The sequence below is a fragment of the Natator depressus genome, chromosome 11 (assembly GCF_965152275.1).
Source record: "Natator depressus isolate rNatDep1 chromosome 11, rNatDep2.hap1, whole genome shotgun sequence".
Taxonomy (NCBI): Eukaryota; Metazoa; Chordata; order Testudines; family Cheloniidae; genus Natator; species Natator depressus.
The window spans coordinates 65322271-65337623 of record NC_134244.1 but is presented as its reverse complement, the minus strand read 5'-3'; the positions used below and the strand labels follow the sequence as shown (position 1 = coordinate 65337623).

The window sequence follows — 15353 nt, the reverse complement described above, 5'->3', positions numbered from 1 at the left end:
TGTGGTCTAAAAGCAACTGACAAGTAGCCCCCCGCTCAAATCTTAATCCATTTGCATGTGTTGGGCACAAATTTGGTGTTATCCTCATTACTTAGCAAACTGGGTCTCAGTCTTGCAGTTAGTTCTATACTGGTGGATCCTTTGCTCAGCATGGACAAGTGTGCCTTAGAGGATCTGACTACAGGATTGGGGCCTGGATCATTATGACTAAGACTCTCCTCTCAGTTTCACTGGTGCAGCTTGGAGGAGTATTTGGGCCTATTCTCTGCAGAGTGGCCGAGCGTCTGGCAGCTCACGTGACACTTCTGCAATTGGCAGCCTGGTTGTGCCTGCCGGCAGTTCATCCTCAGTCTCAGGTATGTGGCTGAACTTCTGGTGGGAGCTGCAATTTCACTTTTGGGTTGCACCTGTGGCATCTGCTGCATGGGCACCCAGGCACCTCCTGTCCCACTGCTGCCCAGTGGGAAGGAGCAGCGTGAGGTGGCAGCGTCTAGGGAAACGAGTGTCAGCAGCAGCACAAGGGGAGTGGTCCAATGTTGGTGCCAGGCTTTGTGATGCTTCCGGGACGTACCCTGGGTTGTGAGGCACCTCGCTACCACCTGTCCTTCGTGGGAATCTGCCTTGTCCTTGCCTACTATGGGTCCATTCCCCAATACGATCAGCCTCTGGCAACATAAGCACTGCCTTCCAGGCCTCTGTTGGCCGTGCTCCCTCTGCACAGGTTAATGACACAGACACATTCTAACCCCCGAATCCATTGAGCGTCCCTCTGGAGTGCCCAGCCCAGATCCACTGGACGCTTACAGAATTCTCAGCTCTTCTGTTCCCAAAGGAACAGCACAGGGAGGCTTATCAGTCACCCGGTAGAACAAAGGGCTGCTTAACACACAGCACTTAGATATGTTTATGGTAAAATCAAGACATTTACTTAACAAAGAACAAGAGGTTCACATCGTGGCAAGCATAAATATTGGAAACAAAGAGTTACATGTAAAATAAAATCAAAACATGCATCTTAGAACCTAAACTTAAATAATAAGACATTGTCATGGCATAAGAGCAAAAACTCACCCAAACCCCTTCCAGCTATTACAGCCAGACTTGGCAGTGTCCTTTCGTTCATGAAATAAGCACACTGTCCTCTTTGATCCCAAGTTTGTCTCTACAGTTATAGTCCAAAAATCCATTCACTGTATTTGCAAACAGGATAACTCCCACGGCTTGTGTTTTCCTGTGTAGCATCTCCCACTTTGCAATCACTTGATTAACATTTTGCTCAGACAGTAAATGGCCCATTGTGAACCACAAAATACTCAATGTACGTGTAGCCAGACAGATAGATAAACATCTCTTTGCATTAAAGAAACCTGTGTCTGGCCTTTTCTGGTGACCAGCCCCATGTCACAGACCTAGAGAACATAATTTTCAGTGTGTGTATATATACACACACATAACTCCTTATATATTTTCTGTATGTATATTTCACAATGATTATATGGACCAGTATGACACAAGCTTTCATTAGATATCTTACATGACACTCTTTTGTGAACTAGTATGTAGATATCAGACCCATGGGATCCCTGTAGCCCTGATGTACCTCAGTGCCCTCTGCCAGCTGGCATCAAGAGGTCCCTGGGTCACAGGCACATGCCCTGTCTCTCTCTCATATGCATACACTCACCTCACTCACTCCACACAGCTGCAGCAGGTTCCCCCAAGGAAAAATTGCACGCAGCCCCCCCATACACCCTTAGCAGCATCCTCCACCCCTCGATCCCTTCCAACATTGATGCCATTAAAATTATCTAGGAATTCCTCTTTAGAATTGAGCACTCTAACAGTTGTGATACACGTGTGTCAGGGTTCCCTCCCCAGTCTGAACTCTAGAGTACAGACGTGGGGACCCACATGAGAGACCTCCTAAGCTTATTTCTACCAGCTTAGGTTAAAAGCTCCCCAAGGCACAAATTCTCCCTTGTACCTTGGATTAGGTAATGCTGCCACCACCAAGTGATTTAGACAAACTCAGGGAAAGGACCACTTGGAATTCCTGCTCCCCCCTAATATCCCCCCACACCCTCTTTCCTGGAGAGGCTTGAGAATAAACAAGATGAGCACAGACCAACCTTGGGTTTTTTAGGACACTAAAAAAACCCCCAATCAGATTCTAAAAGAAACAGAACTTTATTAGAAAAAAAAAGGGTAAAAGAAGCACCTCTGTAAAATTAGAATGGAAGATAATCTTACAGGGCAATCAGATTAAAAAAACACAGAGGACTTCCCTCTGGCCCAAACTTTAAAGTTACAAAAACAAAAACAAAAACCAGGAATAAACCTTCCTCTCAGGACAGAGAAAAAACACAAGCCAAAACAAAAATAAGCTAACACATTCCCTTGCTAGTACTTACTAATTCTAATGGAGTTGGATTGCTTGCTTCCTTGGTCTGTGTCCGGCAAGCACACACAACAGACAGACCAAAACCTTTTCCCCCGCCCACCAGATCTGAAAGTATCTTGTCCCCTTCTTCGTTCTTTTGGTCAGGTGCCAGCCAGATTACCTGAGCTTCTTAACCCTTTACAGGTAAAAGGATTTTGTGCCTCTGGCAGGAGGGATTTTATAGCACTGTATACAGAAAGGTGATTACCCTTCCCTTTATATTTATGACAACATGTAATGCACATACCACAGGATTAAGAAGGATAGATCATGACCTTTTTGTAGCGTGAAATGTAGGCACGTTGACTTTCTTGGTAAAAGTAACAGAGCTGGTCACAGAAACTTTGCTAGAACCATACTCAGTCAGAACTTTCCAGTAAATCCAAAACAGTTTTGGAGGGAAATGTCCATCTCCGAGAATTTCATAGTCTGTGTTCCTATTTGGAACAAAGCCAAATGTTGAAATCTCAAATCCTTCATGAAATAGCATTTCCGTCCTCTGCACAGGTCTAGTACCAATTTAAAAAGTCAAACCAAACAAGACCCAGCTATTCATAGTGCAGGCTTTGTAAACAGTGCTATAAATTGTCAGTTACCAGGAACTGAGAATGTTTTCCAACATGAACAGCATGACAGAGGACCCAATTCATCACAGGCCTACCCTTAAGCACATGGGTAGTCCTTCTGAGGTCAGTGGGCTTACGTACCTTGCTGAACTGGGGCTGGAATCCTCTAGACTGGTGTGTGTGATCACTGTATGTTTGAGATAACATGCTGAGGAAATACAGTCTCTTAAGAAGCTGTGGGATTTATGCAAAAGCAGTATCCGTATCCTCCTAAATAGCAGAAGCCTTAGAAGGCTGGGGTCATGCTCCATTGCCCTGACCAGGAGAAGATTTTGCTTGCTATATAGGACTCCAAAAATTACTTATCCTGTAGGACTGGGAACTGCTGAATTGGTGTCAGTGCTCTTCTCACCTACCATGCTGCTTGACTCTCTTTTTTGGGGCCTGCCTTTCCCCAGCACCATTCAAATCCTACTCCCCATGGGACCCCTGACAGCTATAGGCTGGAGGAAATAGCTGTGTGTAGCCCATAGGGTATGTCTGCACTTGGAGTTGGGGTGTCATTCTCAGCTCGATGAGACAGACTCGCACTAGCTCTCATTGAGTAGCATGCTAAAAATAGAGTGTGGCTGTGGCAGGGCAAATGGTGGGAGGGTTTCGCCACCCTGCGTATGGGCCTAGGGTCTCTGATGAGAATCACACTCTAGCTCCAAATGTAGACATACCCGTAGAGGGACAGAGTATAGGTCTTGGCCAGCTAAAATTAGCTGCTCATGGGTTGGGAAAAGGGGAAGTGTCCTTTCCTTCACCTCCCCTCAGTCCCAAGGAGAGTGGTGTGTGTGTGTTGGGGGGAGGGGGGTAATGGACATCTGTACTTTCAGAGAGGGCTCTCCTAGCCTTCTGCTACTTTCAGGATCCTCCCCCACAAAGTGGTGCACTCCCTCAGTCCTTTGGTCACTGCTTTGGGAGGAGAGGAATTCTTGGCCCCTCTCTTTCTGGTGAGCTGTGCAATTGAGCTACCAGAAATACATCTGTCTCTTTAGGCCACTTGGCCCTTTTAAATTCCTCCTTGGCTGACTGTCAGGAAGGGCCCCATAGACAGGAGGCAGTACCCACAGCAGCCTCTGTGGCTGCGTAGCCATAATGGAGAATATTTATGTTCCCTATGTGGCCTGTTTCCAAATAAGGAAGCTCTGAGTTTCCATTCGTAGAATTTCCTTCCCATAGTTTAGTTGGGGAGCGCCAGGGTTTACAACTGTGCAATGAAAGACCAGGGTAAAAGTAAAACAAATCCGATCACCAAAGCCCATCAACATTTCCCCTCTACTCAGGAGATGGGGTTCACATTTGTGGAGGGGAAAACAGAGTTAGTGCTGATTGGCTCGCCGTTAACTCAGGAACTGTACTTAGTGTGGAGTGATGGTGTAGGGCTTTTTCACTGACCCTTCCCAAACTATGGAGTCTGCAAAGGGTGGGAGACAATAGAGCAGAGGCAGCACTACTCCTGCTGAACCCTCCATCACACCTAGACCCGACAATTTATCAAACCGGCCCATGGGTCAGTACTTCAGCAAGAGGGTCTCAGAGAAAGTCAACATTCGTAGTGTTAACAAATACAGCCAGCCATTTGTAATGTGATTTTTGATCTAATTCCCACGTCAATTGATATTTACAATGCCATGATTATTAGCCTCGCTTCCCGAGGCCACGGTAAATAGATTGCTTCAAGGTATAATTAGGTTGACTATGTCAATCATGTTAATTTTCTACTTGCAGCTAGTTTCAGCCAAATCTTTAAGGTTTGTAAAAAATGTTAAATTGTTATGGAGAGAGAGCAAGGAACTTTTTTTTAACAGCATTGCTATAGTTAAAGGTTATAATGTGTTATTGTATATGCCTCTTTTTCCCAGTTTCAATATTTTAAATTGCATCAGCCTGAAATTTTGGCTCTCAAACTCTCAGCTGTAATGCAATTTGCTCTTTTTTTTTGTTTAATACAAAATAGTAGTAAATCCTTAGAGCTTCAGAAAAATATGTCTAGAACTACTCAGATCTACTTTTCAAGGCTTTTCAATCCAGTCTCAACAACAACACAACTAGGCTAATTTTTTTAAGTATAATTTTAAATCACGCAGATCCAATTAAAAATGGGCCCTAAGTTGCAGAGCCATTCCGTGGTCCAACAATAAGAGAATGATTTTCATTACTTTCTAAAAGGCACAATTTCCTAATGCTGGCTTCCTGCTGCTCTCTCTGTCTCTCACTCTCTTTCCCTTGAGTTAGTTCATTGGCACCACTAATAATTCCTTGTGTTCTGTAGCTTGTGACTTTTAAAAATAACAGCTTGGGATTTTCAGAGCATGTAGACAGAATCACTTTATGTCATATTACTGCTAACCCCAAGTGTTCAAAAATCATGAATCAATCTGCACAAATTTATGAGACAGATTTTTTGTTAAATAATAAATTTTAGGTTCTTTTTATTTTCCTTCTGGTCTGAGGGCCTCCTAGTGGTCAATGTTTTCAAGCTTTTTCTCTGCAGCCCTGGGGGCTAGAATTGAACTTAGTAGCAGAACATCAGGGTTTTTTTTTAATCACTTGCTTTAAAAAAAAATCACCAAATCTTGCAAAATTGATGGTAACATAATGAGAGGTAGCAATGCTGATATGGGTAGAGATTACCATGATGGATTGACAAGAACAAGCGGATATGAATAAGTGGATATGAACAATGTTAAGACTATAGGCTAACATTTTTTAAAAATGCAAAGTGACTTAGGACCCTACATCTCATTTTCAAAATTGATTTAGGTACTTAGGACCAGATTTTCCAAGGTGTTTAGGTACCTTATGGTATTATCAAAGAGCCTAAGCAGTTCAGGCACCTTTCCTGCTTAGGAGCTTTTGAAAATTCCACTAGGTGCCTAAATATCTTGGAAAATCTGGCCCTTAAGAGGTTAAATCTTGTCCACTTCCAATGAGACTTAAGATCCTATGGCTAAGGGCTAGATTTTTAAAGGTAGTTAGGTGTCTAAAGATGCAGATAGGCACCTAGTGGGATTTTGAAAAGGGGCTTAACTCGCATTGAAATCAATACAATGTAGGTGCCTAGGCACTTTTGAAATACCCAGTAGGTGTCTATTTGCATTTTAGATGCCCTCATAATTTTAAAAATCTGACCCTAACTCACTTTTGAAAACAGGACTTTCAGCTCCTGAGTTAATAAGATGCTTTTGAAAATTTTACCCACAGGGCTTTGTTAAAAACTTTTAGAGAAGAACAAGTTGACCCAAATGAAATGGGGAAAAAAAGATTTAAACTTTTTCTGGAATAAACGAGGGCACAATTATGCTTATTTTTAAAAATAATGAAAAATAAAGTTGAAATGCATAATTGTTATGTACTTACAATTTTCCCCCTGGAAATTTGCAGCGAAGCCAGCGGCTTGGTGGTAGCTGGATATTTGCACAATATTGGGGTTAAGAGATGTATTGAGAAGCAGCTAAAACCAATAAGTCTCTATACCCCCTTTGCAGTGCTTTTTAAACTTTAAATTCCCCTCAGTAATTTGTAAACACACTCTCCCTGTGCCCAGACAATCTCACTTCCTGGAGATGGGTCAGGGCGGAACTCTCGAGGGAACTCCGTAGGAGCCAAGCAGCAGCTGGCTCCTGTAAGTAGAATCTAGCAACACCTACCTCTTTTTGAAGCAAGATTTCCCACCTAGGAGGCAATGAGGTAGCAGCAGTACAGTGACATTGCTGTAAGCCTCACTTCCTGGCTTAGCCTCCAGTGCTGTGCTGGTTTGTTTCAAAGTTCTGTTGATTCTTCTTTTGTTTTCTTGTTTAGTTTGTTTGGTTGTTGGACATAGATATCACAGAATACAGGATTCTCCTTGCTGGCCTGGCTGGTTGGTTACTCGTTCACTTTAATTCGCCAACATATTTCGGGGATGCAAAACGACAACACAAACCCCACAAGATATTGATCACTCATAATTATGGATGGGTACAAAAGTTGGTTCAGGATTTTGAACTTTGTCACCCAGCGACTGCCACCGTTCACATTTCAGGTTCTGTTCAGCACATTATGGTGGAGAACTTTCACAGCCTTTAAATTCAAACCTAGATCTAGATACAGATCCCACTGCTCCCTTAAATTCTTGCAGTTCTCTGAGGGGCTCTCCATATGGCCATTTATGGGTACTGCACCGCTTTGTGGTGTCTCACAGTAAAAACATCTTCTGGCAGTGTCAGAGCACGCCCGCACCCCTCGCGCCCCTCCCCTCAGCATCACAGTGCACTGAGAGCAAGGCTATGCAGAGGGTAGTACTCCTTCCCACCACCTTCCCCCGCCAGCCTGGATGAATGTGAATCTGCTCTGGTCTCTTCAGAGTCGCAGTGTCTGACTGCTAGAAATAGTCTGTGTTAACTCGTTTCATATAGTTAGTGAATTCGGGTTTCTACAGGTTCCAGGTGATAGAGGAACTGAAGAAACAGAAGCAGCCAGGATTCAAGAAGTGGGCTTCCTGCCCAGCTGTCTGCCCAGCATCCGATGAGCATATGCGGTGCCTCAAGTGCCTGGGAGAAGGAGACTTGCCTTCTGGGTGTTGGATTTGCTGAATCTTTAATCCCAGAGCATGTCAGGATAGGAAAATTCACTTGAAACTCCTTTTCCTAAAGGAAGCCCTTGAGGCTAAACCTTTTGGACCCGATCAAGACTCAGATCCCAAATCAAACAGAGCAGTCTCTGTTCCTGTGGCTACCAGCGGCTCCAAGCGACTGGAGGTCTACAAGTCCTGGTGGGGTCTGACTCGGTGCTTGCGGCTCCATCAGTGAAGCCTGTAAGGCTACAGATATCCGAACTGAGGGCCATGTGGTCAGCTCCATTGGCCCCTGTTCCAAAAGAGAGGCTGAGAGAGTTCGGCCACCCTCATCATTGCCATACCTTGTGCTTCCCAACTCAGTGACTCCAATGGAAACCTTGCATCTGTGGGACCGGGGCTGGTTCTGACTTCCGCGTCTGCATCCAAGAAGAGGGAATTGCTCAGTGTGTCAGAAACTGGGCCATCAGTGCCTCCGGTTCTGTCTGTTGTGGAAAAAGAGGCTGGGAGACATAAAAACAGCTGTGCTGGGCAGTGTTAGCAGTGCCAATTCCCATGCATGAGAACTGTTGGATCCGTCAGATGTTGACAAGATGCTATGGTTACCTGGCAGAGAGCCGTTCCATCTTTCATAGCCAGGGATAATGGAGTGGTGTGGAATGTTGGATCTGATGTCGTTTTCAGATCCGCTGTCAGTTCTTTGGTTGGTTCCGATTATGTCCTCAGTTCCAGAAAACTCTGTCACCATGATATTCCAGATTCACCTACCGGCTCCCTTTGCTTCGTTGGTTCTGAGTGGGAAACCACAGGGGTTCCAGAAGGAAACTTATTTCCCCAGTTCCGAGGTCATCTTCCCCATCTGCTGTTAAGAGGAGGAGGCCAGAAGACACTGTCGATCTTCCCTAGAATCATCCTTTGCTTCCTTTACCTTGGACCTCTGCAGGGTCTCCCCAAAGATCTAGATCTCCATTCTTCCCTTTGGATCCACTATTATCACCATTACATTCCATATGGGATCCAGACTCAAATCCTTACCAGGAGGAAGATAGAGGACAGATACAGAGACCTGTGGTTCGCTTTATACCACTCTTTGGTCCTCCTCCTGAAGGCATATTCCCAAACCCTAATTGTTGGGGTGACTGGCAACCCGGGGCCCATAGCCTTACTGGAAGCCACCTCATGAGTTTAATTACCGTCCGAGTGGATGGAGAGGTAATGTTTCTTCTGTTAAGAATTTAGCAGTCCAGAAATCTTGAATTCCACTCCTCTGAATCTGTTGACATTACAGACAGTGATGCGTTAAACACTTTTTGAGTAAGAAGACAAGGAGGTGCCTTCTGTCTTCGGTCAGGAGCATTTGGAAATGGACTATAAGCCTGATTTGTCATGGGATGAACATGTGGGGGTGGCTTTATCCTCCTCTCTTTCCAAGGACACTATGGAGTTCCATAACTTTGTGGATCATATAGTGTCAACTTCAAATCTTCCTGCAGTGCCTGCAGAAGAGACTTGTCACCTGGTGTGCAATATTCTCTGGGCTACTACAACTAGTAGAATATCTGTATCCATTATGGCTGGTTTTCTACAGCCGGCTAAATCCATGTGGACCACCCCTGCTTCTTGCCAACCTGTTTCTAAGAAAGCTGACAAGCTGTATCAGATACCCTCTGAGGGGCTTCCCTGCTTTCACAGCCACCCTGTCCCCAAGGTAGCTGCTTCCAGAAACACAGTGAGATTTGGACTATCATGTCCCACCCCAGCTAATAAAGAGGGGGAAAGGATTGATTTGTTAGGGAGAAAGATATTCTCTTCATCATCCCTCGCTATGGATAGCTAATTATCAGGTGGTCATGGCCTGTTACCAGTTACATCTCTGGGAAGTATGACATTGTTTTTACCAGATTTGTCTGATAACAGAAGAAGGTTGGTGAGAACCAATGTAATGTAGGGCCAGGATGTAGCCAGTCATGCACCCAGGATCTTGGTTGATGCTTCAGACTCTGCTGCCAGAGCACTTGTGTCTGTTTTGACCATCATCAGGTGGTACGTATGGCTTCATTTCTCCTGCCTAGCTATGGGCACTAGAATTAAGCTGGAGGATCTTCCTTTTGAAGGCAGTTTTTTTTTTAATTGAGAAGAGGGACTGGGAAAACTGAAAGACCTGAGATTGACAGCTCACTTTCTGGGTTTGATTACTTCTGTTAAAGGAATCTTATCTTTTGGTGACCCAGCAATACCAGCATCCTCCTAGGGCCACTGTAGGAAAAAACTTTTCAAGCCAAGATCCGAATCTAAACAAACTGCTTCCTTATCATCGTCATCATCACAGCATAACAAGCATCGGTTCTGAAGGGACAATCAGGAGTTGAGAACCAGTCAGATGAGACCCAATGTACCCTTTTCTTTGGAGACAGGCTAGTCCACTTCATCAACAAATGGAGGCAAATTACAGTGATGCAATAGATTCTAGAGATTGTAGAAAGGGGCTATGCCATACAACTAAGAATTTTGCCACCTCCCAACTCCCCTACCCTCCTTCTTCAGGGACCATTCTCCTGAGGTGGTGCTTATCACAGAAGTGAAAAAATTACTTCTGATAGGAGCAGTTGTGGAGGTTCCTGAATACCTGAGGGGCCAGGGATTTTATTCCCTGGTGCAGAAAAATGATTGGTGGGTTGGGTTTGTTTTTGTTTTTTTTTTTTGACTGATGCTGGATTTAAGGGATTTAAATAAATACATTTGGAAGTTTTGATTCCACATGTTGGATTCTGGCCACCACAATTCCTTTGCTGTTAGTCATGGATTGGTTCACAACTCAGTGCAAAGGACATATTTCTATTCTGCAAAATCATTGCAAGTACCTTCGATTTGTGGTGGGCAATCACCACTTCCTGTACATGGTCTTTCATTTGGCCTTTCAGTGGCAACCAGAGTTTTTACAAAATGTCTCTTTGTGCTGGCAGCTTATCTCAGGAATGAGTGTATTTTTGTTTACCCTATTTAGAGGACTGGCTACCAAAGTCGTCCTTACATGAGGATCTGTTAAACCATATGGTCTTCACCACCAATCTCTTTTCAGACCTCAGACTCTTTCTCAGCCACCCAAAGTCAATCCTCTGCCCTTCACAAAAGATCCCTTTTATAGGTGCCATACTGGAGTCCATAGAAAGCAGAGCTTTTCTGCCAGAGGGTGCTGGATTCAGCAAGACGGTGCTTCAGCCTCTGGTCCATGAGGACTCTGTTCCCACCTCCAGATTAGGTGCAGCAGTGCTTATCAGACTATCCCATAAGTGGAAATATGCAGAACCACTAGAAGCAGAAATGAAGGTTTCTTACCTGTAACCGGAGTTGTTCAAGATGGCTCTGCACATTCACCCTTCCCACCCACCTTCCCCTCTCTGTCAGAGTCCCTGTTGTTCTGTGCCTCTGGCTTTGTGGTGGAAGGAAATGAGGTGGTGAGAGCACTCAGCCCTCTTTCTGGCCTCATCCTCAGTAGATCATGATGCTGAGGGGAGGGGTTGGAGTGGGGGGCATGGGAGGGCTCTAGTTTACACTGCTCGAAGAGGCTTTTACTGTAAGGCACAGCTTGGTGGGGCGGTACCCATTAATGTGAATATGCAGAGCTGTCTCAAAGGACTCCGATTATAGATAAGTAACCTTCATGTATTTAAAACTGGGCATTGATTGGAACCAAACCTAATCATACGGCAAAATTTGTGGCAGTACCAACTCTCTCACTTAAAAAAGTGGGTTGATAATAAAGTAGTAAAACTTTTTATGACTAGTGATGGATAAACCTACCAAAGATTTAGCTTAATTTGGATAAGTATCTAAGAATTTCAGAGATTTTTCTGAAGCTATAATCTGAAATTAATCAAATGTCTTTAATCCAGAAATTAGGTTGTAAATTTTCTAAAATCGTGGTTTCTCTCTAGTTTTCTGGTGCTACTTTATATCAGCCAGTTCAAATATCTAGCAAGAATAGCTTTGCATTGAAAAAATCCGGTATTTCTGCTTCTAACCCAAGCTCAAATCTAGAAACTGGAGAGCCATGAAGAAATGAAGAGGGGGAAAAAATTATCATACATTATAGAATTTACAAAAAGATTTAGTGAGCTCTGAAAGGGTTAAGCACACAGTGTTTCTTATTTTATCCTGATGCTGCCTCCCATTCCTACCTATAACACCTTGGATTGTTTATTACAATCATTCCTTATTATTTTACATCTACCACATGTGTGCTATATGCTTTAAACAGAGCACTAAGAGTCACATTTATAGTGAATTTTTTGTTAAAATGAGTTAGAAGGTACCAATATTCACATGGGAGTTAACATTGTATCAAACTTTCAGTCTATAGTAAAATAGATAGGCTTTCATTAGAAACTTACTTACACGGATGAGTTTTATTTATCTGTATATACCAATTAATATATTGAATAATGAAATGCTATTGAAAGACAGACACAGTACAATATGAGGAAATTCTCAGCTGTTGTAAATCAGTGTACTTCCATTGACTTAAATTACACCTTCTGAGGATCAGACCTTATCAGTTCATGTTAGTATGGTGGTTATGTACTGCAGATCACCAGTTGTACTTAGATATATTTATTGATTTGCATATCTGTTTTGAGATTGCATTGATATATGTTTATTTAAAGTAATTTAAATAAGCTCTGTCTGTTCTTTCTACTAGTAAGTTGGCAGTAAGTGGGTTTGCTTTACAGAGATCTTCCATTTGTGCTGCAATTCAGTTTGCATAAGTCACAAAGAAAATATTTTCTATCCATGAGCTTGTCTTAGTTATCAGGATGGATAAAATTATTCTGAGTGCATCACTTTACTCCTTTAGATCTTAAATGATGATTGCTTCTTACCTTCTCTTTGCTTATTTACACCTTTATTCCATACATAAATGTAAGGTCTTTAAATAGTTTTTTGCATTATCTAAAGTTCTGATAGATAGCGAGGGGACTTCACATTGAAAAATGGATTCATTTACACTACACAAATCCTGTATTTTCTTAAATATAGTTTTTTTACGTATGAGAAATCAGCAATTTATTAAAATAAGTGTAGAGAAGAAAGTTGGTAGGAGGTTTTGGTATTTTTTTTGTTGAACACTTGAAAAATATTTTCCATTCGCAAGCAATGAACTGCTTTAGAACAAAGTGGTCAGTTAAGGTTAATTATAGGAGTGTAGCATCATTACTCCTCCGCCAAGGTCAGCTTGAACCAGAACTTGCTGAAGTTCCCCATCTAATGGTCGGTAGGGTTCCCTGTAAACTGTTAACGTCTCCTATTTTTCCCCATTAAACAGAGTCCCTATGCACTATGTCCTACAGCCAGACTGTGGTGTGCTGGGACCCTGTCATGGTTCACAAGCCAAATGGGATTTAATCGGCTTCATATGTGACTGGTATGATTAGCATTATTTGTACCACGTTAACACTCAACCAATTTAGAGGCTCCATTGCACTGTATAGACATATGGGGAGAGACCGTGGCACCAGAGAGTTTGCAGTATAAAGAGACAAGGTAGACAAAATATGTGAAGGGAAACAGAGGTAAAGTGATTTGCCCAAGGTGAGTGTTAGCACTGGGATTAGAACACAGGTCTCCTGACTCCCAGTCTAGTGTACTGTCCACTACGACACTGCCTCTTGTTATCCCTAAAGACACCCATGTGTTTCAGGAAGCAGTGCCAGTGATTAAAGAGGCAGCACTTTTTGCCTCGGTCAGTACTGCACCACTGCCCCATCATGTCATGAGGGAGCTCAGCACTGCTGCAGGTGAATTAAAACTCAAGTATTTTGGGTGAGACTCAAAACTCTGGTCCTAATCATGTATTGTCATTCTTAAACCACAAACTGTCCTTTGTCAGAGCAGTAGCATTCATCCCCATACATTGGGCAAATTCTAGTTTGGTTACTAAATTCTGCCCACCTGAATTCCATCTGCCATTTCAATCAGAAACACTATTTCTCACTTTCTGTCCTTTGCTTAGCGGGGCTGCATTTCATCCAGAGGCGGTTGTATTTTCGGCTTTGATGAAGTGGTTCCTGTGCATAGTCTATGTACCAGATCAATTCTGTAGGGCTTTGGGATCCTTCAGTATGAGAAGCAGGGCTACAAAGGGAAGATCATTATGAGTTTGTGGAGAAGCAAAGTGTACGTTTCATCTTACAAAAAATAAAACTGAGCCCTCAGTGAACTTTTCCAATTTCTTACTGAGAACTCCAAAAACCACCTTTTACAGCCTTTTAATACAATGAATCATTGAAGAGAGATTCATGTTTCAAGTAGACAGAGTTCAGTAAGTTCAGTCTAACTATTACATTGAAGAGCACTGCCTGGTTGCTGACTGCTCACTTTGAATCACCAGGAATTAGGAATTGTACCTGTTTTTATAAGTATCAAACTTCTCTCGTGTTTTATGAGTGTGGACCAATAGTTCTTTCACCTGGAGAAGAGGTCTTGGTACTTTACGGAATAAAATGTAGAGGGTTTGATTTAGATTTTTTTTTTTGTGGTAACATGGAAGACCTTGGGCTAAATCCTAGTGCCACTGAAATCAGTTAGGAAAGGAAATGTCCCATGGTTGATGCAGCTTTTAAGCACCACAAGTGCTTATGTTTTAAAGAACACGGTGATGCATAAGTACAGAGAAACGGAAGATACTCAGTTGGTTCCTGACACATTAGATCAAATTCAGCCCTGGCATAGATGAGGGTAATGCCATTAAAGGCTTACAACAGGGCTGAATGTAGTCCTTCCTGTCTGAAATTTAGGCTAGAGTGTAGCATTTCCTTCCAAAAAATGTAGAAAATTGATGTGGTGTGTTACAGTACATGACCTATATGCTGCTCTGATAGACCCATTCAGCAGCATTGTCTACATGGGTGCTTGTTGAGGGCAAAATGTGGCCCTATGATTTTGCTGAACTAACTCTGAGTTTCTGAATATTGTTGCATACCCCTGTCATTCTTTACAGAAAACCACATTAAAAGCGATTCATATCACAATAGGTTCTTTCCTAGCCAGACATCAACCTTTGCTAACGCCCTGAAAATTAGAGATTCAGGATTTGCGCTGACTTCCCAAGGTTAAGAGAACAAATCCTCATAAATCCAGACACACCTGTCCTACCGCCTGGGCATTTTCATGTTCCTTTGTAGATGGGATATTACACAGGACATGAGTGACCCCTGGGCTAGAGGTTATTATAGAGAATCAGATGTTCTCTTCTTAATACTCCATTGTCTTTGTTGATTTGTTTTGCTTTTTTTTTCAATATCCCTGTCCAGTTTAAATGGCTCTCTCTTGACAGCTGATTCCTCTGTCCTTTCCAGTGACAAAGACCGTGTGTGCAGAGCAATGCGATGGACGTTGCTACGGGCCGTACGTCAGTGACTGCTGCCATCGGGAATGCGCTGGAGGCTGTTCCGGACCTAAAGACACTGATTGCTTTGTATGTTTGGGAGTTACCTAATTTCCCTCATCCCACCGGCCACGGTGCAAGTGTTTATCCTTTAATCCATGAAATTCATGATTTTTGTCACCTTTAATTGAATTACCTCTACGTTTCAAGCTTTTAGCTGCACATTTTATCATTTCATATTTTTCCCATTACATTTACATTACTTATCATCTTACACTACTCATTAAAAGATTTATGAGATTTACAAATACAGATTGGGAACCATTTATATGCTAATCTATGTGATTTTTATCTTTCACT

At 42.8% G+C, this 15353-nt stretch overlaps 1 protein-coding gene across 4 annotated transcripts in view; it reads left to right on the top strand.

Moving 5' to 3' along the window:
* ERBB4 (erb-b2 receptor tyrosine kinase 4) overlaps positions 1 to 15353 on the top strand; it is a 966448-nt gene that overhangs the window by 709480 nt on the left and 241615 nt on the right. For all 4 annotated transcript variants that reach the window (XM_074968100.1, XM_074968101.1, XM_074968099.1 and 1 more), the window contains exon 6: positions 14965 to 15083. In XM_074968100.1, coding sequence (XP_074824201.1) covers positions 14965 to 15083 — 119 coding nt within the window. The remainder of the gene's footprint in view (positions 1 to 14964; positions 15084 to 15353) is intronic.